This window comes from Thamnophis elegans, chromosome 9 (genome assembly GCF_009769535.1).
Source record: "Thamnophis elegans isolate rThaEle1 chromosome 9, rThaEle1.pri, whole genome shotgun sequence".
NCBI classification, from domain to species: domain Eukaryota; kingdom Metazoa; phylum Chordata; class Lepidosauria; order Squamata; family Colubridae; genus Thamnophis; species Thamnophis elegans.
Window position 1 is genome coordinate 32194175 of NC_045549.1, and position 25833 is coordinate 32220007.

The following is a 25833-nucleotide window of genomic DNA, read 5'->3' on the forward strand; positions in this document are numbered from 1 at the left end:
ACCAATAAGAAGCAAAATAATAACAAATATGGCTGCCATAAACAGAGAGGGAAGGCATTGTCCATAAAGTTCTTAAGCTTCTAAATTCCACCTTCTACATGGCAAGAGTATGTTTATTATTAGGTCTTTTATGTTTTCCTTTTTGTCCTCAAAATCAATCAAGCATAAACCCCCAACAATCTTATGTAATTTTGATTTTCCAGTTCTTATTCGTTTTTGTTATTTACCTGTCTGATAATACTCTATTGGATGTATAATTATGTACACCATTTCATTGGACTATTTTAAGCAGCGAGAGCACACAATTTTATTTGATCTGTATTCAGAAATTCTTGTTACAACTATCTTAGTACTATAAAGATGCAATGTTTACTTTCTACAAGAAACTACAAACAAATGAATTTACTGTATAATTTAATCTCTCACAATATTTTGCTTAACAAAAATATAATTTTCACAGATCTATGAATTCTCATATATCTCCAATGAATTTTTTTGGCTTGAAATAATAGTTATGGAGCAATGGACATAAATTTGATGTAAATGTATTTCAGAGGTATATAAAGAACCACCTTTGTACTAACTCATTCACAAGCTGCAAAACAAATTATCGACATTTATCTAATGTTTTTGAAGGAAGGCTAACATTTCACCCAATATAAATCAGTCAACCTTAAAATGCTCGCAAAAGAACCATAAAGCTGGAGCCAAAGTTAAATAGCTTAACCTCAAGGGTATCTCTTTTACAATGATTTACCTAGAGATAAAACTTCCCATAATTTAAAAAGTAGCCAAATAAACATCTTCCAGGATTGCTATAATGGGAACTCCCTATCTTAAGGTAAAGGTTCCCCTCGCACATACGTGCTAGTCATTCCCGACTCTAGGGGGCAGTGCTCATCTCCATTTCAAAGCCGAAGAGCCAGCGGTCTGAAGACATCTGTTCATATGGTCAGCATGGCTAAACACCGAAGACATACAGAACGCTGCTACCTTCCCACCAAAGGTGGTTCCTATTTTTCTACTTGCATTTTTACGTGCTTTCGAACTGCTAGGTTGGCAGAAGCTGGGACAAGTAACGGGAGCTCACACTGTTATGCGGCGCTAGGGATTTGAACCGCTGAACTTCTGGTTGACAAGCTCAGCATCTTAGCTCTCTATCTTAAAGAAGCATTATTGTACTTTAAAAAAAACTATAGGAGTGAAATCTTCTCAAACATATGAACTATTAGGTAGGAATATTAGCAAAGGCACAGGATCAAAAATTGCCAGGTGTTTCCACGAATAGATTCGTGTTATCGTGGGCTACAAGAACCGCAACGATTCAGACCGCCACCAGATGGCAGTAAAGAATTTGGGTTTCATATCTCTGCTTCTTCCTAGGGGGTGGTCTAATTTTTCTCGTCCAGCCTAATAATGCTGATGAGTTGTAGTTGTGGATGACGAAGGTTTTGTGTGCTTATAGGGTTGTTGTTGTTGCAGCTTTTCCTATGTCATTATATTTTATCCCTTGCCCACACCTGCTTTGAAGAACAGAAATGACTTCGGATAAATTCACCTGGCTCGTGACTGGCAATGCAGCCCGACTTAAGAAATCGAAAGGGGCGATTGCTTCTGACTCACTGCCGTCTCTCGGCCGCACCTTCTGTGAAGCAGAAGATATGTGTGGGGGGATGTACCTCTCTTTCCGCATTGCCCTTCATGAAACTACAAGCTCCTGCCGGGGCTCCGCAGGAGGCCCTCCGGCCGACTCCCAGCCACTTGGGTGGAGCTTGCCGCCCTGGAAGTCAAGCAAGGGATATGGAGACCGCGTGACCAGCTCCTGGGATTGCAGGAAGCGCCAAGCCAACCACCGGGCTCTGCGCAGGTTGTTCCAGCCGAGGCCACACCTCTTCGGAACCTGGCACGTCAGCCTCCCGGAGGCGATAGGCTCGGCTGGGCGATGGAGATCCGCAGCGGAACGGAGCGTTCCTGGCTGCCGCTGGTCGGTGCCATCCCGGCCGGACTGGGATGGGCGATCTAAGCGATCGCAACCCGGCGGAGGAGCCTAAACCTGGAAGAGGGTAGCCCGTCGTCTCCTTAGCCGCCTTGACGATGTCCTTTGTCGAACGGTGTTGGACAGCATCCCCCTTTCGGGGAGCGAGGTTTTCGGTGGCCAGCCCCGTATAGGTTGGTCGTGCGCCTCCCGAGTTCCGAAGCCGGTGGGTTTTTTTTAACCCGCAGAGACCAGTTTAGATGAGGGAGGTGATGGGACGTGGTCGTCCGAAATCCCGGGGTGTTTTTGCGTAACCCACGCCGGGGACACTGCGGGCTTTGCCAGCTCCCAAAGGCGCTAGCGCACGGAGAGGTGGCAGAGGAAGGACGGCCCGAGTCGGGCAGCTCTCTAGCTTCCGTCCATATACCTGACCTTGCCTCCTTGGCATAAACGGCGGGGAATAAGCGATCTTTGCAGGCAAGACGGGTTTCCCCCGGGTTTTCTTGGCTCAGGAGGTGATTCCGAACCGTCGCCCGCTTCCCTCTTGTGTTTTTTTTTTCTCTCTCCCCGCCAGCGCATCCTTCCCGGGGCTCGATGGCCATGAGCTGGCTGGGAGATGGCGTTACCGCCCGGCGGGAGTGAGGTTGGGCGGGCTCAGCCGCCGCGTCGCCCGCTCTGAGGTCACCGCTCGGCTCGTTCCCGCGTCCCCACCGACGTGACTGCTGAGCCTGAGAACTGCTCCCACCTCGGGCGGAGGACAGCGGGCATGCCGCGGCTCTTTCTTGCTTTTCTCCTTCCCGATGGTCCGTGCTTCCGACGAGCTGCTGGCGGCGTCCCTCCGGGCTGGGCAGGGCGCTGAGGGAGTACGGAGGCTGCGTTCCTGAGAAGCCTCCGCCGAAAAAGAAGCTCCCCCCCCCCCCCGGCTGCCTTTGTCTTGGCCGGGAGGATGTGGGTGAACCCGGAGGAGGTGCTGCTGGCCAATGCCTTGTGGATCACGGAGCGGGCCAACCCTTACTTCATCCTGCAAAAGAGGAAGGGGCACGGAGGAGATGGAGGCAGCGGAGGGATCACTGGTAAGAGCCGCGGGATTCCCTCTGGGAAAAGGGGCGCTCCGCCCTTCTTTATCAAGAAGACAAGCCCTGAATTCAGGGGGACTGTTCATGAGTAGGCCCTTGTAGACTCCACGTCCTGTGTTGATCTAGCTCTTTTTGGGGGAGAGGGAGGTTCTTATTACCATTGGTGGTGGGGGGAGGGTGGCTGTATATGAGGAGTTTTTGGTTTTCCCTGAGCTTGGTTTTTTGCTTGTACACCTTACATTACCCATTGAGGTAACAACTGGAGAGCAAACCCCACTTGCACTTATGTTACCCAGTCGAGGGATACAATACAATACACTACAATACCTTTATTGACACTTTGAATGTACACTAATCGGCAACATTAATATGAAATTTCATTGCATACAGCTCTCAAAGGGTGACCACTTCCAATATACACTACATAACCATGACAGAATGAATGAATGAATGAATAAATAAATAAATAAATAAATAAATAATGGAATGTCTACAACCTAACAACCAAGCCTAGACAGCACCAAGGACTTCACAATTCAAGCCTGAGCTGCTGAGCTGTTTATTTTCTATAGGCTATATAAGATTTCAGCATTTCAGGTTGAAAAGGTACACATCTCTTAAACTAGAGATGGGGAACTGTGGCCCCTTTATGACTTGTGGACTTCAACTCCCAGAATTGAAGTTCCACGGGTCATAAAAGGGCCATAGTTTCCCATCCTGTGTTAAACAAAACGGAAAATGACTGCTATGTTTTCTTCCATTATGTCTTTTGGATATATTTATACACTTTACTTGAGCTTTGCTAGAGCTTCTATAATCTAATGTCCTTCAGATATGTTGATCATGAAACTCCCAGCCAAAATCCAGTTGGTAGAGACTCTGGGAATTGTCATCCCAATATTTTTGGAAGGCATTAGGCTATGGAAGGTTGTAATTATGTACAGTAATTACTTGCACTATTATTTTGGGCTGACAATTTTACTGCTAATTATTATTTCTTTTGTCATTGCACAGAAAAACATTGGGAGGGGAATTTATGACAATTCCATAACACTGCTGGACTTGTTATTGACCTTGTGTAGGAAATCTTTAAAAGCTCTGTTGAACTCCTTGAGAGGTACTTCCAAGCACTTATACAAAGAGTTTGGTGTATTTATTCTGCTTTGAAATTCTTTTGTAATTTCACCTTCCAATGTTCTTTGTGAAAGTTCCTTGCCCTTTATCTTGCTGTAAATGTGGTGCATCGGGTATAAATTTGCCTAAGGTCACAGGATTAAAAGTGCCTTGTAGAATAGACAAAAATCAGTTCTAAACATCAGGGTTTAAAATGGTTAGGGATATTTTCTGTTTCTGTTGCCTACACAAATAAATAAGGGACATGCTTCTTTTTTATTTCTTTTTCAAGAGGCAATTGGTTTTTCTTTGAACACGTTTCGCTTCTCATCCAAGAAGCTTCTTCAGCTAAGAAGTGAAATGTCTTCAAAGAAAAACCAGAAAGTCCAGTTGTCTCTTGAAAAAGCACCTTTGGGGCTGAGAGTCTCTATAGACATGTAGTTGCAGAGGTTCAGATTCACATCTACACTTAGTTGGTGTTATCTATAGAACTCTTTTTGATTTAATAGTTTATTTTGGTGGTCGTCATGGCTACCATGTTTAGAATTACTATTTAATAATTTTGCTTCCAGCATTGGGAAGTCAGAAAGATAAATACATTTCAGTCTTCTTGTATTTATGTTCAGTCTTACATAGATATACATGACATTATTAGCTTTACAATACAGAAAAAAGGAATACAATTGTCTAATTTTAACCCAGATAACTTATGTAAGAGTAGCAGAAGCCTAAAGGAATGTTAATACTGTTTTTCTACTGTTTTAGGTAAGGTAGTACACATGTTTTACGGATATGAGTGCTTTTTCTTTTTAAGCAATTTTAATTTGGGTGGCTTGGAAAGAACATCCTTAATTTGTCCTTTTCATTTTGATATTACATTTTCTTTGAAAGGGCTATATTTATCATCCCTTTCACTCAGTGTGTTATTGTTATTATGGTCAATTACCAAAATGGAATTCATGAGTATGCTTTAAAGAAGGAGTCGCCAACCTTAGCAACTTTAAGCCTGGTGGACTTCAACTCCCAGAATTCCCCAGCCGGGGGAATTGTGGGAGTTGAAGTCCGCCAGTCTTAAAGTTACCAAGGTTGGAGACCCCTGCTTTAAACTGTTTCTTTCTTGTTTCTTGATCTGATTTAGTTTGTATAAAAACCTGAATGGTAGCAATAACATCACATAATATTGCTTTTTTTGTTTAAATCCTTTTTGTTTACCGCTTCCAATCATATCTTAAAAATGTGGGATCATCATAAATAATTCAAGACATTCTTCAAGGTGACTTCAGATTCTTACTGGAAAAAGAGTTTTATAGCATTTGTCCCTGTCTTAGATAACTAGTCAAACTGAACAGTGATTCAAACAGTGCCATGCCTGTAAATTAAACAACAACACCTCTGCTGACAGCCGTATCTGCAGGCATTGTGTTTCGTTTTTAGTGTTTTATTAATGCATTGAAAATAATATAGTATTCTACAGGTGAATAATTTAGTCTATTTACACTTTACACTTTACACTTTAAAAGAACAGTAAAAGATCTTACAGGAAATTTTTTTGTAACTTGTTTGTCTATTTCTTGTTACAAAATGTTGCTTCTGCTAAATAGCACATTTTGCAACCAGTTGTTTTTGTTTCAAGTAAAACCCAAACTACCAGATTTGTCAGTCCTAGACATCATTCTGTTTTCCTTCTGGCTTCCCCATTGACTGCTGGTCAGTTCCCCACAACACTTCAGCTATCCTAAATACATGCCAGTTGCTGAGTGTCCAAATTTTGGTCATGTGACCATGGAGATACTGCAACAGTCATGTAAAAAGCGGTCATGTCACTTTTTCAGTGTTGTTGTATCTTTGAACAATCACTAAACAAATGGCTGTACCTATAATAACTTCCATATTATTTATTCGCAAATAAATAATATTCATATGGAATATTATATTTCATGTTATTTATTTCTTATGAATGCTCATTAGGAAGTTTCATGTATTATCTCATGAAAAGATGTTTTAAAGTTGCCAAGGTTGAAAAACATTGGATAAAATTTTCCCCACCTCTTATTTGTAGCTGAAAACTTCTCATGACATGACATCATAATATTTTATGTTCATCATTCCATAAATTAGTAGTCAATAGGACTTTGAAATGCACATAAATGCTGATTTAAGACAGTTTTAAGTTTACTGGTTATTAAAACTAGAGTAGATGTTATGGGGAGGAAATAGATCCATGATGGTGAACCTATGGCACGCGGAGCCATTTGTTAAGGCACGCGAGGCGTTGCCCTGTCAGCTCCATCTGACTTCGGCCTTCTTTTGAGGCTGTTTTTTGCCCTCCAGAGGCTTCTTTTAAGCTTTTAGAGTGTGAAAAACTGGCCCTATGGGCAAACCGGAAGTTCAGGAACAGACTTCTGGTTTGCTTATAGGGCCGTTTTTCACCCTCCGGAGCCTTCAGGAGGCTACCCTGAAGGCTGCAGAGGGCAAGAAAACGGCCCTATGAGCAAACTTGAAGTCTGTTTCTGAACTTCCAGTTTGCCTGTAGAGCTGGTTTTTCGCGCTCTGGAGACTTCAGGGAAACTCCTGAAGCCTCCGGAGGGCCTCTGGTGGTGGCAGGGATCTGTTTTCACCCTCCCCAGGCTCCTAGAAAGCCTCTGGAGCCTAGGGAAGGTGAAAAAAGTGTGCCAAAAGCGGGGGGAGCGCTGGTCACATGCAGATGTGTGCAGGGGGGATCATGCACATGCTTGCTGGGGTCACACACATAGCATTATGGGTGTGGCATGCACACGCACAACCCCCCTGTACTCCCCCTGCTTTTGGCACGTGAGCCAAAAAAGGTTAGCCATCACTGGAATAGATTATTGCTACCGTATTTCCCCCAAATAAGACCCAACCAGAAAATAAGCCCTAGCACGATTTTTCAGGATGTTCATAATATAAGACCTGTTCCAAAAATAAACCCCTATTACGATCGTTAGCTTGTTACAATGATAGCAGGGTTCCAATATCTCAGGGGTTTCCAAAAAGAAGAGGGAGTCAAACTATTCTCCAAGGCACCTGAGGGTAGAACAAGAAGCAATGGGTGGAAACTAATCAAGGAGAGAAGCAACTTAGAACTAAGGAGACATTTCCTGACAGTTAGAACAATTAATCAGTGGAACAGCTTGCCTCCAGAAGTTATGAATGCCCCAACACTGGAAGTCTTTAAGAAGATGTTGGATAGCCATTTGTCTGAAACTGTATAGGGTTTCCTGCCTAGGCAGGGGGTTGGACTAGAAGATCTCCAAGGTCCCTTCCAACTCTGCTATTGTATGGTATGGTATGTGTTGTGACTCAGCAGATGTCTGCTGAAAGTCTTTTCGGGATCAAGATTCATTATGCAGCTGGGGCTGATTAGAAGCAAGTTTGGAGATAAAAGGACGGATGCTGCCACGCCCTAGTTGCTGGAGTCAACGTCGTTCCTTCGTGCATGCCTTGGTTTGTACAACATTGTTTGATCATCAGTCGTGGTTTCTGTAAGATTCACTTGGATAAGTGCTCTGTATGTCTGTAACCCTGATTCATAGAGACTTTGGGAAGAAGTGTTTTGCTTTCGTTTTCTTCAAATTGAGTTGTCGTAAGAAAGATTTGTTTTAATTACGTTATCTGGTCAAAGACTTGTATTTATGTTATGTTAAGCCAGTTTGAACTGTGAACTGATAAAGAAAAGTCCTTTTAAGTTTGCCTGTCTTGCCGTGTGTTAAGAGCCGTGAAGGGGGGGACAGAACAGATATGGTATGGTATGGTGTATGATATGGTATTGTATTGTATTGATCGTCACCCAGATGGATGCATTTAGTACCGTATTTCCCTGAAAATAAGAGCTAACCGTAAAATAAGTCCTAATCTGTGTTTGGAGCGAAAATTAGTATAAAACCCTTTGTACTTTAGACTTTCAGATTTCTTCTTTGTAAAAAAATATGTATGAAAATATTTTTACCTTTTTTTTAATATCCTTGGATAGATATCCTTCCTTTTATCTACAGAATTGTCTAACAATGCGTAAACTGATAGCTTAGTATGGAATTATATATAATAATAATTAGCTGTATGAATGTACAGCTTAGTATTTTTTTCCTTGAGTACTTGGTGAATGTGTCTATGTGTCATGTGTTAGTTTCTAAAAATAAAATGTTACACATTAAAAAATAATGAGCAAGAAAAACATGTTATCAGTCATAGCCTGGATTTTGTGTATACTAATTACCGTATATACTCGAGTATAGGCCGACCCGAATATAAGCCGAGGCACCTAATTTTACCACAAAAAACTGGAAAAGTTATTGACTCGAGTATAAGCCTAGGGTGGGAAATGCAGCAGCTACCGGTAAATTTCAAAAATAAAAATAGATACCATAATGTTTTTGAATATTTATTTCAAAGAAAAACAGTAACTAGCGGTGTACTCAATGAAATACTTCACTCACCTCATGATGCTGACGTCCCGCTGTGATGATGATGTCCCGTGCAGCCGCGGGAGCGATGTCCCGCCTCCTATGACACACGGCACAGTGATTCCTATCATTGGATCACTGTACCAGAGGAGGTGGGACATCGCTATGTGGCTGCTTGCCATAACAAGGAGGAGGTGGGACATCGTTGCAGAGCGGCAGGAGGGGGAGGAAGGGGAATCGTAAGACAGCCCTGCATTACATTAGAACGTGAGGAGGGGGGATGGTGCGGTGCGCGCTGCGCGGCAAACTGACACAGAGGGAGGGGAAACTCACAGGGGCACTGGGCCATTCACGAGTGTCACCCAGCGGCATGGCCCCGCCCCTTTTTCTCCTCCATTTCGGGCAAATTTTTCACTGACTTCGAGTATAAGCCGAGGCGGCTTTTTTCAAGCCCAAAAAGTGGGCTGAAAAACTAGGCTTATACTCGAGTATATACAGTATGTGTACAAATAAACATTATGTGCAGCCCTCCCTTTGTAGATAGGCTTGAGAAATTACAAATAGGAGTCTAAATGCCAGAGCTAAATCTGTGCTGCTGCTGCAAAGTTCAGCCTTGGACACTCATTTTTATCTGTATTGGAGGCAATCAGTAGAACAGAAAGAATGCAACAAATGTTATTCTTTCTTATTTTTCCCATATCTAGGAAAAAAACCGAAACTGGCCATTTTTTCATTCCAATGAAGATAAAGCTTCCCTCCAGTTAAGCTTAATTCTTACTGACTTCAAGTATTAAGTAGGTGCAAATCTGCTTAGTGGAGTTACATAGCGTTCCATATTTTCAGTGGAAAATAAAATGTGCTCACTTGGTTTGCCCTGAGCAACATAGAAAGGGTTTATGTGGTATTAAGTTGCTGTCTTCTCTCCTCCAAAAACATGGCTAGAAATGCTAACAGTGGATAAGCCTGCAAAGAGGCATGTTGAAAGAATCTGCTAACCTTTGTTACACCTACTGCACACAGCAGTGGTGGGTTCCGGATCCCGTTGCAACCAATACAGTACAGGCGTCCACCACATGCATGTCCGCAGTGCGCACACAGCATGCACATGCACACTTACCGCCCACGATGCTCTAGCTGTACACTCTGTGCACGGAAGCCCCATTCGGCTCAAATACAGGTAGGGAGGACGGGTACAGTCCAGAGTGCCAGGTGCTCCCAGGAGGCACCGGTACACCCGTACTGAGGCATACCAGTCGTATCCCACCACTGGCACACAGCAGTAAATGGTTGGGTTGGCTCCATCCTTCTTAGCCTTTCAGAAAGTTCTAAAGACATGTCTCATCTCTCAGGCATTTTACCAGGATGTTAGATGATTGAAGATATGAGTTATGTAGATAGTCTCAGTTATACTATGTTCTGTTGCTGTTAGTTTTAGAAGAGTGTGTGTTTCCAGTTTTAAACTACTTAGAGCCCTGATGACCTATGGCACATGTGCCAGAAGTGGCACACAGAGACATCTCTCCAGGTACGCGAGCCATCGCCCTTTGCTCTTCTGGGTTCCGGCACGCCGGCCAGCTGGTCTTCATGCACATGGGAACACCGGAAACTGAAAGAGCAGCCCCTTGGTGTGCTTGCGGATCCCGGGAAGTTGCTCTTCCAGTTTCCAGTGTGCGCATGCGCCCCGGCCACCTGGTCTTTTGGTTTTTGGCACGCATGTGTGCACAAAGACCAGCTGACTGGTGCACATGCATGTGCCAGAAACCAGATCATCTTCCTGGTGCGTGCATGCACACCAGGCAGCTGCTCTTCCAGTTTCTGGCATGTGCATGCATACCAGGGAACTGGTCTTCTGGTTTCTGGCACGTGCATGCGCACCGGGCGGCTGCTCTTCCTTTTCTGGCATGCACACACAGGCCCCGTTTCAGCACTCCGTGCCAAAAAGGTTCGCCAACACTGGCCTAGAGTCACATGAATAGGATGAGCAGCTATGTACATTGTTTAAATAGATTAAAAGCAATAAATTATTTAGCAATACATAAATGGGTGGGAATAGCCTCCATTTCCACTGTTGTTATTTTTTTTTAATTCAAAAAATAATGCATGTCAATTTTGAATCACCAGGTAGTTCAATTTGGTAACAAGGCTTTGCCCAGGTTACAAGTGAGGGCCTCAGGGAGCTTTCCTGATCTGGACTGTATATTCTTTTCTGCCAACATCACCTAATTTGTTGGAATCTAGCATTGTTGATGCTGAAAAGATGTTGGCAGTTTTTATGCCAGTAGCTGCCCATTGAATATTTTAAGAGGATTCTGACCTTATGATACTTAACATTGTATTTGATTTTCAAAATGATTTGCCATTTTGTAGATATTTTGTTATTATTTTGTAATGAATAGAACAATTGCCTAACATCTAAAATGATTTCTTCAATCATTTCTTGAGAAGCACCTGAGGCCAAACTAAATATTATGTTAGTTACATGTATACATTTAGGCAGCATGCTTAAATGGGAATGCTGGGGAAAAAGCAGGCAGGGAGTTTGCTCATAATATCCTCTAGGACAGGATCCCTGCATCCGTTCTTCATTGTCAATAATTGCCTTTTGTTGTGATTTTTGCTGTGAAAATCCTGATCCTTGGGCACAAATACTATCATATAAACAACTCCAAAATCAAGAACTTGTGGGTTTTATGACATTCTTTACATCTGTACTAAAAGTTATCAATGCTCAAAATTGAATGTGTCTCAGTGTCTCAGTGATCAGCAAATATAGGAAACAAGGGGATTGTCCTCTGCTCTTGATTCAGAAACTTAAGGGAAATCTCTCTGCACTGGGAATTAAGAATGTTGGGCAAAAATCCAAGTTCTGTCTTCCTTCCCTTGGAGCTAATTTTTCTTTTAGCCATTGAGATCAGATTGCAGCCATAAGCTTGAAAATTACTTTTTCAAGTGAAAGCTGATATTTTCATAATATTGCATAGTGATTAAATGTTTGGTGTTCACTCACAAACATGTAATCTATCTCTGGATTCTAAATAAATGGATTGTCTTGCTTGTAGTTCTGGAACAGTTATTGACTTACTTATCCATTGATTTCCAGTAGGTCTACTGAAGCTTCTTCTACAGTTGCGATACACAGTAGCCTACACTGCAGCATGAGAATGTCCTTATAATTGTTAGATGTGGGCGGGCCAGTGACCATTGGTTTAGTTAGAATTCTGTATGTGCCCAGGCAAAATGCTCTGCTAGATTTGGCAAACTACAGAATGGCATTTTATATGCCACATAATAGCTACCCACCAGACAACTACCCTGTTCTCTTTGACTCATATATCATAGGGATAATGTATATGGGATCATAAATTTTTCAACTTCTACCCTCAAAATGATGCTATAGAGCACTGCACACCAGAACAACCAGACACAAGAACAGTTTTTGCTGAATGCCATCACTCTGCTAAGCAACTAATTCCCACAACACTGTCAAATTATTTACTAAGTCTGTATTACTATTTATTCTTCTCATCCTTCCTTACCTATTTCTTCCACTTAACAATTTATATTGTTTATTTGTTTCCTATGTATGATTTGATTGCTTATTAGTAACCTAGACTATCACTAAGTGTGGTACCTTATGATTCTCGATGAATGTATTTTTTCTCTTTTATGTACACTGAGAGCATATGCACCAAGACAAATGTCTTGTCTGTTCAATCACACTTGGCCCAATAAAGAATTCTATTCTAATTCTATTCTATTCTATTCGTCTTTACCCAAGACAAATATCTCACATAAATCCACTCCCTAACCTCCATGGTAGCTCTCTCAGACACCAACTGTCTCCTCACCTAGGCTGGGCTGATTGAGAGTGAGTAATAAAGAGTGGAGTGTAAATGGATGTTTTCCCACACTGCAGCTGTAGCAGTGGGTTTAAATTCCACAATGGCCTCCGCTTACTTCCTCAGGTGCCATCAAATATCTTTTTCTGGTTGGGGAAGAAATATTGGTGGGCAGCAAGACTAGTTGACTTGGAATATGGAGGTGATGGTGTAGAAGCAGCAGCAATGATTTCTCTCTTAGGCTCCAGCAACACCTGCTCAAGTCTAGCTTAAATATCCCCTTGTTCGTGACAGCCAAAGAGAATGGCCCCTGGAGCCACATTAACCTATGCTGCCTGATTGATAGCACCTGGTCTGTCCATCAGCTTCAAATTAGAGTTCTTATCAGCTCAAATTAGCATGGTGAATATGTTGGGAATTATAGTTTAGAATATGTGGATACAATATCAGGTTGGGGTAAAGTGCATTGAAGAATCACAGACTTGAGGCTACCCATTTGAAGAGAAAGAACTTTCAATAGAGGAGAGATATGCAAATCCCTTTTCTGCTCATTGTATATAAGAAATGGGTATATGCATAGGAGTGTCTTGGAGTGTTAGGAATGTAGTCTAACAGTTGGGTTAGCAATATATAACCCATGATAGTAGTACTGTTTCTTTAAGTACTGCTGTAAATGTGATTGGTTGCTGTTACCTCAAGCGGCCATAAGATGGAGCCAGAATGACTGTTAGCTCTCTGATTGTTAGATGCTGATCGGTGGATACTGCTTGTAGATGTGTCGTGTATTGCTCAGCGTGAATTACTGTGAGTTTTGCTACCATTAGCGACTTTGTGTGCTGAACTGATTATATGATACTGGTCTGTATTTTATGGATCACCCCTTAACTGAGAACATTGATGATTGACTGTCTTAACCGTGTATGAATTGGACTCTGCATACCTCTATTTCCACAGAAGTAAAATACTATCTGTTTTACTATTCAGTATCTCCGTATGCTGGTTTATGTTTTCTTCCACACCACTCTCACTACGCCTCTCTGTACGCTAAGGTGACCAGACGTCCCGATTTCAGCGGGATGGTCATTCTTTATAACAATTTGTCCCGTGTCCCGGGACATTTTTAAAAAGTCCCGATTTTCTGGCTTCATGTTGAAAGCCCAGTGGATTTGCTTAAGAAATCCTAACCGGGGCAAGACAAAAGACACCCTGTCTAATCTCTCTGTCTCTGTCTCAGTACTTTCATTGAAGATATTAAAATGTTAAAGCAACAAAATGGACCCACCCCCCACCCCTTTTACCTCATTTTATAAGAAAAAATGACCAAGTACCATAGAGCTCCAGGAAATGGCTAGAGAGGTCGCGAGTGTTACTTCCTGGATTTTCCGGAGGGGAGGGGCACGGAGGTTGGAGGTCTGCTTCGAAAAATGGTTGCAAAGTTTCTTTGAAAAATATTTCCCTGACTAATTTCACCATTTCAATTTGCTCAGTTCTTTATATTAACATCTACATTATTCTGGGTTTACTTGGAGTGCAAGCCTGCTGGTAAATGAGCTGGGTTTTTTTCTTTTCTTTTTTTAATGTATTTTAAAATAATATTTTATTTATTGTCCATAGGATTTTTTAAAATTCTGTGTGGATTCTTTTTTTAAATTGTCTTAGACTATTTAAAAAAAGATTGTATCCAAAATAAATTGAAGTGAAACCATGTTTAAAAATTCTATGCACAATACTTTGAAATATATTGTGCATAGAAAGAATAGTTTGAAATGTTTTACTTCAATTTATTCTGTGTGGATTCTTTTTTTAAATTGTCTTAGGCTATTTAAAAAAAGATTCTATCCAAAATACAAAATACCAGCTGCAGTTATTCACTTAAGAACCGTGGCAAGAAAGATAGTATAATGGGCTTAGTGACCAAAGTTACAATGGCATTGAAAAAAGTGACTGATGACCATTTTTCACACTTAGCGACCATTTTCACACTTAGCGATCGTTGCAGCATCCTCGTGGTCACGCGATCAAAATTTGATGTTTGGCAACAGGATTCGTATTTAGATGGTTCAGTGTCCTGGGTCATATAATCACCTTTTGACAAGTCAAATGGGGAAACCAGATTCATTATGTTACTAACTTATGCAGCTGGCATTTATTCACTTAAGAACTGTGGCCAGAAAGGTGGTATAGTGACCAAATTTACAATGGCATTGAAAAAGTGACTGATACCATTTTTCACACTTAGCGAACCATTTTCACACTTAGCGACCGTTGCAGCATCTCATGTCACATGATCAAAATTTTGATGTTTGGCAACAGTTACAATTCTATTTTGTAATTGTAGTTATGTTGAAATTAAAAAAAATTACAACATACTATTTTTGCGTTGTATGAAAAAAAATTTGCTCCGTATAAAATTTTTAATCACCCCCCCACCCCGGTCAAAGGTGTCCCTCTTTACCAATCTGAAAATCTGGTCACATTACTGTACACACTCGTGGGAAAATAATATGCTCAGTTTTGGGGTTCAAACAATTTCAGTGTTGTCCTAGGCCAATAAATGTATATTAGATGTTCTAGTCGCATTTGATGTTTTTAAAATCCATGTGGATTGAAGAATCTATCAGAACGCATCATTTGGTAACTGATATTAAATAATATCAGTTTAATATTTGATCATGCAATTGCTCTTCACCATAAAGCAAGCAGATGGCAGAGGCCCTATACTAGATTTAAACAAGAAGGATGTGGCAACAATGACAGAAGAAAGAGAAAAGAAATTCAGTAAGAATATGGTTTAAGAGCTGGAGAATTAGGAAGAAGTAGGCCTATAAGCCCCATATACTTATCAAATTATTACAATAGCCAACAGTTCATGAGGTTTATTTTCTTTATGCCTCAATATAAAATGGTTTCAAATCTTGATGAATAAAAATCTTACATGTTGGGTATTTTAAGAATGCAAATATTAGGGGAAATGAAATTTGGGGAAGTAGCAAATTCTGAAACAGACATCATCTGAGACTGAATGATTCATTCATTTACATACATACATACATCTCTATACATGTAGCCCTTGGCTGGGACTGGGTTTTCATTGCTAAATTATGTGGTCTATGAGGATGGGTCATAAATCACTATTTCCAAGGCTGTCATAACATGAATGAACCATCCTTAAATGAATGGTTTTAAGTCAAGGACTAATCTGGTACGGCTTCATCTAGTGGTGTAAAATTCTTCCTGTATTTTTCAGGTAGTCTGAATAGTCTAAAAAAAAGGGAAAGACTGATAGGAGTCGATGGTGAGTTGTTAATGAAGCCCTCTTGACTTTTTGCAAAAAACTAAGAGAAAACTAAGAGAAAAGTAATTTTGATTTTGGGATTTGATGATTAGAATTATATGGGATTATAGATGTAATGTATATGGTTAAGTTTAGAATAAGAGTTATTTGTATTTTTTTATATCTGAATCAATCAAAATCAAAGCCATTTGTTCTTTTTCTTTACTTTTTCTTTGGGTTTTTTTTGTACTTTTATCTTTTGTCTAAGTCTCTTTTTTTCTGTTTTCTTTTGCCTTGCTCATTATTGTTTATTCATGTTGTGAAAGTTAATAAAACTGTATTAAGAAAAAAATATGTCTTACCTTCTATTTTAATTGTATTAAGCATTAATAGGGAAAAATTTACAGACCTATCCATAAATTATCCATATGGCCCAGGACTGACTCATTCATTAAATCAACTCACTCATTCCAGTATCCAGTCTTTGAAAAGCACTTGAAGATTACTGGTGATTTTCTTGGTTGTCAGTCTTGAAATGCTGATAAGATACCGCTAAGCCATCAAGCTGCTATTCCTCCTGTGCATTGAAATGATTGTGTAAAATGGTTCCAAAAGAGAGGAGACTCTGCCAATGCAAAATAACCATTGTTGAGGAATCAGGCAAATCTGGAACTGATTCTGAACTGGTGTGAAATTCTCATATAGAATGCCCTGTTTTATCTGAAATCTTACGGATCAGTAGATGAAGATTTTCACTTGCCTTCCATTGAAAAACTTCGAAATTTAATAATTGGCATACCCATTATCAGTAAACTTACTTGCTAAGTGAGCCAGGTTTTTCAATAAAATAAGGCCAGCCTACTCTTTATTCCTTTATTCTTAAACTGCTCAAAGTATAGATGTAATTTTACAACATTCAAGGCCAATAATCTAAGCACTGGACTCCAATACTCACATTTTAAATATATCTTTGTCTCTGCTATTTAATTCTTTCCACAGCTAGAGTATGTTTTAATGTGGCACACACTTTTTAGTAGACAACAGGTAATATTTGCATAATTCTTTTTCCCCTCAGGACTTCTTGTGGGAACTCTTGATGTTATGTTAGATTCAAGTGCAAGGGTAGCACCATATCGTATTCTGTATCAAGCACCAGATTCTATGATATACTGGACTATTGCTTGTGGTAAGTATGTGAATGGTTTTCAAGGTATTGGTTTTTTGACCAAAGATTATTGGATGCAAATAATACAGTTACAATGTATCAGTTTTCCTTTATAATGGTTATTTTATACTAAACACTGGACCCTGTCTAACAAAATGAAATTCAATGGTAAGGAAAGCAAAGTTCTATATTTAGCAAGAAAAATGAAATTCACAGCTATAGTATAGGTAGCACCTGGCTCAATAGTAGTAATTGTGAGAGGGATATTGGAGTCCTAGTGGACTCCAATCACTTAAATATGACTCAGCAGTGTGCTGCAGCTGCTGAAAAAGTCAACATAGGCTCTATTAATAGAAGTATAAATCAAAATCACATTAAGTGTTAGTACTACTCTATAATGCTTTGGTAAGTCCACATTTGGAACATTGCATCCAGTTTTGGTTGCAGTTATACAAAAAAGATGTTGACTCTGGACTCTAGAAATAGTACAGAGAAGAGTGGTAAATATAATTGGGGGACTGGAGGTTAAAACATGTGAAGAACAGTTCCAGGAATTTGGTATGTAGGGTGACATGGTAGCAGTGTTACAATATCTAAGGGACTGCTACAAAGAAGAGGGAATCCACCCATTCTTCAAAGCAACCTGCAGGCAGGACAAGAAGCAATGGATGGAAACTAGTCAAGGAAAGAACCAACTTAGACCTAAGGAGAAATTTGTGTACCGTAAGAACAATTGATCAGTGGAACGGCTTGCCTCCAGAAGTTGTGGGTGCTTCAACAGTGGAGATTTTAAAGGAGAGATTGAAGAAGTATTTGTTTGAAATGGTATAAAGTTTCCTGATTGAACTGTGAGTTGAACTAAAAGACCTCCAAGTTCCCTTTCAATTTTGTTATTATGTTATGTGTTCCTTGTAGATGTATTATGTTTTGGTTTCCATAAAAATTAGCCAACTTGCACATTTTTTACTTTCTGTTTACTTTTTTTTTTAATCTAGTTTTCCATCTAATTCTGCAGGTAGATGCAAAGATGAAGTGTTGACTTACAGATCTATTTGTGGTGCTGCTGTAGTTGAAGGGTTTCTCTGTGCCTCCCTAGTAATTCTGGATTCTGGCCTTTACTTTCAATAGAGTTGAAATTCCTTGAATGAGAATACGTATGTATTCTTTGTAAAATATGGTCGACCAAATCAGGAGGACTTCCCATGCTTATTTTGCTGAATGAGAAGTCCTGTATGATTGACTTGCCTTGCCTTTGGATAGCAAATAGTGGACATAGTTGTGAGGTATTGGACTAGGACCACAAAGACCAAAGTTCAGCTGTATTTTCAGCTGTGGAAATTAAATAAGTGCTGTTGTAAGGATAAAATGAAGGGAGACTTTTGTGAAAAGTGTGAAGCTAGAACTAGTATAAAGATGGGTTGTGTGTACACTGAACATGATAAAGGAGAATATTGAGTATTGAATGGAGACAGGGAATGGGTTTGAGGAACATTGTCTGTATATCATTAAAAATCTCTGGTTTCCTTCATAAATATAAGGGGTAAGCCCTAGTTTTCTGGAAACTGAAGTTCTAAACTGTCAGATTCATTTTGGACTGGATATCAGGCTTTTGATAAGTTCTTTTTTAATGCTTAATTGCTACTATGAATTTAATCATACCTACTTAGGTGTTCTGATATGCTATAGGCGATACCGTATTTTTCGGAGTATAAGATGCACCTTTTGCCCTCAGAAAAGAGGCTGAAAATCTGGGTGCGTCTTATACACTGAATACAACATTTTTTGTCTCCCAAAACTCCACCCCCTTCACCAAAATGGCCATGCATAGCCTTTAGGAGGCTTCCAGAGTACTCCTGGGGACTGGGGAGGGCAGAAATGAGCGAAAAACGGGCTGTTTTTTGCTCCTTTTTGGCAGGCCCCACCCACAGGAGCACTCTACAAGCCTCCTAAAGGCTATTAATACCCTTTTTAAAAAAACAGGCCCGTTTTTGCAAAAACGGGCCATTTTGGGGAGATCTGCAGAGTGCAAAAAAATTTTTTAAAAAATTGGCTCTTTAAAAACTTGGTGCATCTTAGAAAAATACGGTAAGTAGAAGATTCCATATTTAAGGGCCCATTCATGTACAATTTGGGATAAGTTTATTGCATGCAGATGGGGCATTCAGTGGTTATTTTATCCAGATTTCAATTTTTATATATATTCCTCAAATAATTTATGTTGTGAACATGGAATTAATAATTTACTAAACTATAGGACTTTCCCATTAAAATATTACAGATGTGAGGGAAGAGTTATTTTGAACCTTTGAGCATACAAGCATATAGAAATTGGAGACAGACTAGCTCAGATTTCAGTGCTTAACATATTTTCTTACATTAATTTCAAGCATAGTCCAGTGCACTTATCAGATAAGAGGGTCTGCTGTTCTGGTTCAATTATGCAGGCTTTTTAGAGTGAAGCATGTTCCAAGAAATGCGAAGCCTCTCTGGAAGAGAGACAGAATGATGTCATTCCTCATCAGCAGACCAGGATCAGATATAAGCTTATGCTTGCACTTCAGAAACAATATTCTGTAAGCTCTGTAGGAGGTTAGGAAACAGTTTATTTCCGCATTACATCCACCAGTGCCTTTCTGACAGAATTCTAATAGGCTTTTCAATGATTTATAGAATATGTATTGCAGCATTCATATTCATTTCAAAACACTGTTATTGATTGCGAGCTCAATTCAGCTATGAATACACATACTCAACATACTATACTGTTTCTGGGTAAGTATCATTAGGAAGAATAGAGAAAAGGAGTAAGTAATAGTAAGCCAAAAAATGGAAGCCATGAAGTAAGAAAAATAGAATAGAATAACAGAGTTAGAAGGGACCCCGGAGGTCTTCTAATCCAACCCCCTGCTCAAGCAGGAGACCCTATACCATGTCAAACAAATATCTGTCCAATCTCTTCTTAAAAACCTCCAGTGATGGAGCACCCATAATTTCTGAAGGCAAAAGTCCCACTGGTTACTTATTCTCACTGTCAGGAAATTTCTCCCTAGTTCTACATCGGCACTCTCCTTAATTAGTTTCCATCCATTGTTTCTTGTCCTGCCTTCTCTTTCTTTGGAAAATAGGTTGACCCCCTCTTTTTTGTGGCAGCCCCTCAAATATTGGAACACTTCTATTATGTCATCCCTAGTCCTTCTTTTCACCACACTAGACAAACCTAATTTCTGCAACCATTCTTCATATGTTTAGCCTCCAGCCTCCTAATCGTCTTTGTTATTCTTCTATGCTTTTTCCAGAGTCTCGACATCTTTTTTATAATATGGTGACCAGAATCTATAGTTTATGCCACCATCAGTCTATATCTGTCTCCACATCTTTCTGTCCTTACAAACAATACTTTCTCCAGTTAGAATATCATTGCCATCAACACAAGAAAGCCTTTTACATTTATAAATAAATACCTGAAGTATAGATGCAGGTATCACATACCTTTTCTTACATCATGTTCAGTGCTGAACCACACAGCGTGTATTCCATTGCTTCTTGTGTTTGCTTTCCTTCCATCATTATAGTTTTTGTCCACTTACCCAACCAACCTTCACCTTCATATTTTTGTAAAACCTTCCTTGTAAAGCATATTCACTTTATTGTATCCTTTCTTTCAGTCCATAAACATAAAATAAAGTTTATCATATTTATGCATTCCTCAGTGATCTAGGATGACCAATATTCTGCAAATTCAGCAGTTAGTTAATTCAGGAGGGCTCAAAAGTAACAAACCTGTTTCTTCAGTGAAAACCCTATTTCATTTAGGGTGTAAATGGAAACAGAGAACCAGATGTTTCTGAAGAAAGAGCAGATTTGTCTTCTTGTGATTCAACTTTAGCCCCTTTGGTCACAGTCAGGCCTCCATAACCTTCAGACACGGGTTACAATTTCTATGGCATCTCCAGTCCTGCCTACGGTTGGACATTGTACAGCTGGATATCATCCGCAGATTGATGATACCTCATTCTGAACTACTGGGTGACGTTTCCAGTTGTTTCATGTAGATGCTAAAATGTAGGAGTGAGAAAAATGAATCCTTCAGATTCATCCACTGAGCTGATTACCACCATTCATGCCTATAACATCATTTCCCTTACCGTTAGTTTCACTTACACACAATGTACCTATTTTTATTTATTAATTTCATTTGTAAATTCATGCTCCTTACCACTTACATTCCAAGTCACAATTTTCATATGTCTTAGTCATCACTGTTTCGTTGATAGAAGCTGATGATAATAGAATCTTGCAAATCTGTTCTCCAGTGCACTGCTCAGAGAGCCCAAATGCTGGGTTAACACAGCCTATCTGCCCTTGGACTGAGTGATGTTTTTCTTGACCACGCCTCCCTTTGCCTGCACATGCTCAATTCGAAAACTCAGTCCGCCCGAGTTAGGACTTTTTTGGGAGAGCTCCAGTCTAAGAGCAGAAAGGCTGGAAAAAGTTTCCCAATTTGGACCACGTTTAAATTCTCAGATAGAGGAAATCACGCTTCTACATCAGGTCTGTCTATTTGCCTCCAGTGAGGCTTCCGTCGCTTTAAGAGAAGGGCTGCCGGGTTTCCCTGCTGTTGCTAATTGCAAGCACTGCAGGGGGTTGAAAAGGCTTGCACAGCGGGGGCTGGCTAGCAAGGGAGCAATTAGTGGGATAAACCAAGTTCCCTGTTGGAACAGGGGCGTCCCAGGGGGAGGAAAAGTCCAGCAAAGGCTCTGAGAAGGCTCTAAAGCAGGTGAGCCGGATTGCTAGGATTCCCTCGCCTGCTCCATTTTGCCCGGCAACAGCAGCGACGGCTGGAGCCTTCGCGCGCCTTTCAGGGCTGGAAAGAGCGGGAAGCGGCTGCGTGCGCACCCCCCGCCATTTTGGATCGCTCCGACTCACTGTGCAGAGCGGCAGAGCTCAGAGCGTGCGAGGAACAAGGCAGCAAGAAGAGCCCAGCCAGCCAACGGAGCCTCAGCGAGCCCTCAACGACTGCAGAACACCGCGGGGAGGCTGGGGGCTAGACTGGGAAGCCAGCTAGTCTCTCCCTCCGGAAAATAAGCTAAGTCTCGGGGAACCGAGGGCGGTGGGAGGAAGGAAATCCGACCACAAGGCGGCCCTTCCCTCCTGGAGATTCTGCCAGCGCTTTTGGACTGCAAAGGCCAGCGCCTGCCCATCCCAACTCCAGCTATCTTCCAGGCCTCGTGGGGACCTGAAATGGCTGAGGAATGCAGGGAGGCCTTAGGGGATCAGGTGGGGCCCTCCAGCAAGCGCTGCAAGCTGGATCCCTCTGTAAATAAAGGCAAGGGGCACAAAGGCTCACTTGAAAGGTCTTCTCCAAGAGCCACAGTGGATCCCAGGGAGGTTTCAAGGCCCCTTCAGCCAGAACCTAGCCCAGACCGTCGCAGCAGGGAGTCAGCTTCCCCTGATCGTGAGGCCCAATCCCCCGGGGACAGTGAATTCTTGTCTGGGGATAACTATGCATCCAGGGATCCATCTCCTGAAGCATCTTGGGGTACCCCGACTCCCCTAGCTCCTCCATCGGAGAGGAACGAGATTCTGTCCAGAATTCCCCCTTTGGGAAGGGTGGATCCAGCTCAGGCAGGCCTAGCCTGCGCAGGCCCAGTAAGCAAAAGAAAAAAAGGGGAAAAAGTCCTGCTCTTTCTGATGAAATGAGGGAGGTAATTTCCTTAGCCATCTCCCAAGGGATAGCTGAAGGCATTAAGCGCAAGGGCTCTCGCAAGGGCAAGGCCCCAAAGGAGAAATGCAAACCTAGGGCCTCCACCTCTAAGGAGCCTGTATCCTCCTCCCCATCTTCAAGCCCCTCTCACTCTGGGCTATCAAGTTCTGAGCAGGAAGAAGGGGAGATTTTCGCCCTTTCCGAAGACGAAAACCCCACCCCTGACAAGCCAAAATTCTCTGGCCTGTTTCAACCGTCATTATTCAAGTCTATCTTGCACAAAGCCATGACGGCCACAGAGTTAGGCCCCACTTCCAGACCTGAGGCCTCTCAGGCTTCCACTTCCAAGGATCTTAAGCATGGGTTGTTCAAAGAGACAGTAGAAACTCCCGAGGTTATTCCTGTGCCAGACCTATTTATGGACGCGGTACAGCGCCAGTGGCTACAGCCAGGCACCCTGACCAACCCCAGTGGGGGGGATAGAACTCTATATGCAGTAGAAGATAAAATGGAGGAAATCCTCAAATTCCCAGAAGTAGATGCCCCAGTCGTGTCTCTGACTTCCAATTCCAACCTGCCAGCTGAGCTCCTAGAGGGACTTAAGGCAGAAGATAAGAGGTCAGAAAAGGCATGTCAGAAAACACACATGGCGTCTGCCTGGGCCATCAAGGCATCCACCTCTGCCTCCTTTTTTATTAGGGCCACCCTATTCTGGCTGCACCAACTCAGGTCCAGACCCCCGCCCAGGAAATCTAGGTGGCGCCATGAGCTAACCAAGATTATTACCGCTGTCGAGTATTCGGCGGATGCCACCTTGACAGCAGCAAAATTCTCTTCCAGAGCTCTAGCTTCCAATATCACCTCCCGCCGCCTCCTATGGCTCAGGCACTGGCAGGCCGAAATGAAGGCTAAATGGAAGCTGGCATCGGCCCCATTTAAAGGGGGCTTTCTGTTTGGAGAGGCCCTGGACAAGTTTGTCACCGAAACCAAGGACAAACGCAAGATCCTTCCGGCAACCTTTAAAAGGGGTGACCGGAAAGGGGCGGGGTCCTTTCGTAAGAGACCCTACAGGAGCCAGGAAACAGGGCAATCTTCTCACCCTTCCTCCTATCAGAGGCCCTTTCAGGCAGGGGGGGATAGGCACCAAGACAGATCCTTCGGGGCTCGTGCCAACCAATCCCAGTCTTCCTTTCGGAGACCATTCCAAGGAGGAGGAAACAACAGTGGTGGATCCCGGCCCTTTCGTAAGGGAAAGTGACGGTCACAGGGATCCCCCCATCGGGGGTCGGCTACGGCTGTATGCCGACAGGTGGGAGGAGATAACATCGGACAAGTGGGTCCTCAACACCATTCGCAAGGGCCTTCTCCTGGACTTCCTATCCTTTCCCCAAAGAAAGTTTATCCGCTGTCCTACCCCCAGGAACCCAGAAAAGAGGGAACGCATGAGGGCAGAAATCTGCCATCTCCTAGAGATAGAGGCGATAGAGCCAGTCCCCAGGGATCAGCAGGGGAGGGGCTTCTATTCGATCCTCTTCCTAGTGCCCAAAAGTTCAGGGGGGTGGAGGGCCATCTTGGACCTCAAGAGCCTAAATCAGCATCTGGCTTACAAGAGGTTCAAGATGCAGTCACTCCACTCCATCCTGGGCTGTGTGAGGGAGGGGGACCTATTGACATCAATAGATCTCAAAGAGGCCTACCTGCATGTCCCCATCCATGTGGCCCACAGGTGGTTCCTGAGGTTCTACGCGGAAGAGAAGCATTCCAGTACAGGGCTCTTCCCTTCGGGCTATCATCTGCGCCCAGAACATTCACCAAAATTCTGGCAGTGCTAGCGGCTCATCTCCGCAACCATCCGGTTCGTCTGGAATGTTATTTAGACGACATAATCATTCACTCTCTCACCACCAAGCAGGCACACCGCGATGTTTCTCTAACTGTGCAGACCCTGCAGTACCATGGCTTCTCTGTCAACATGGAGAAGAGCCAGTTCCGACCATCCACCTGTATACAGCACCTGGGTGCGGTCATCAACTCCACCTCCTGCCAGGTATTTCTTTCGCCAGACCGGCTGTCGAACCTGAGACGCAGAGTGAAGCACTGCAGCCTTGCCAGGTCGGTACCCATCATTCAGCTGTCCCAGCTCCTAGGGATAATGATCTCGTGCCTGGGGGTGGTTCCCTGGGCTCGCCTTCACGCCAGGGAGCTGCAGTGGTTTCTGCTGCCAGTGCAGAGGGCCAGGAACAGCAACTCACTCAGGCGGGTTCGGCTCCCACGAAAGGTGATCCGGTCTCTGGCATGGTGGAGGTCCAAGGCAGTCAGGAAGGGCTGCCTGTTCAAGGAGCCGGAGAGACTAGTTGTCACCACGGATGCCAGCCTCCCGGGGTGGGGCGCCCACTGTCAGGGCCACCTAGCCCAAGGCCGATGGACTCAGAGGGAGGCCGCCCACAGCATCAATTGGCTGGAACTGAGGGCAGCTCGCCTAGCGCTGAGAAAGTTCGCATCTCTAGTAAGAGGGGCTCATGTACTGTTGATGACAGACAATGTGGCGACAAAAGCGCACATAAACCGGCAAGGGGGCACTCGATCAAAGGCCCTCATGCTCGAGGCAGAAGCGCTGGGCAGGTGGGCGGAACGTCATCTGGCTTCTCTCAGTGCAGATCACATCTCCGGCGTAAGCAACCGGGAAGCAGACTGGCTGAGCCGCCAACGCATCGACCACTCGGAGTGGCGCCTGCACCCGGACCTGTTCCAGCAGATCGTGAGGAGGTTCGGCAAGCCACAGGTAGACCTGTTTGCCACACACAACAACACACAGCTCCCACGCTTCTTCAGTCGCTACCACTCGCCCCAGGCGGAGGGAACAAATGCTCTGAGGTCAGCGTGGCCTCAGGGACTTCTGTATGCCTTCCCTCCACTTCCGCTCATCCCTCAAGTGGTGAACAAGCTCCTGACCGAAAAGGCAGACCTCGTTCTGGTGGCTCCCTTCTGGCCCAGAAGGCCCTGGTACGCAGACCTGGTCAGCCTCTCAGTTCAAAGACCTTGGAGAATCCCCCGGGACAAGATTGCCCTCAGCCAGGGGGCCATCACCCATCCGGAGCCCCAGTGGCTGCAGCTAGCCGTTTGGCACTTGAAGGGGAGCTCCTGAGAAAGCAAAAATTCTCTGACCAGGTCATTCGAACAATCCAAGCATCCAGGAAGCCTTCTACGACTAGAATCTACGATGCCACCTGGGCCGCCTTCTCACGGTGGTGCAAGACTAGGAACAT

General features: G+C 42.9%; 1 protein-coding gene across 4 annotated transcripts in view; it reads left to right on the forward strand.

Moving 5' to 3' along the window:
• The first annotated feature begins 1918 nt into the window (after nt 1–1918).
• TBC1D9 (TBC1 domain family member 9) overlaps nt 1919–25833 on the forward strand; it is a 52105-nt gene continuing 28190 nt past the window's right edge. The window contains exons 1-3 of one of the 4 annotated variants that reach the window (XM_032223999.1): nt 1919–2201; nt 2550–3048; nt 16774–16884. In XM_032223999.1, the coding sequence (XP_032079890.1) occupies nt 2922–3048; nt 16774–16884 (238 nt within the window). In that variant the 5' untranslated portion in view covers nt 1919–2201; nt 2550–2921. Of the gene's footprint in view, nt 3049–4065; nt 4169–16773; nt 16885–25833 lie in introns of all 4 variants that reach the window. The other 3 variants (XM_032224000.1, XM_032223998.1, XM_032224001.1) reach the window with 3 other exon arrangements.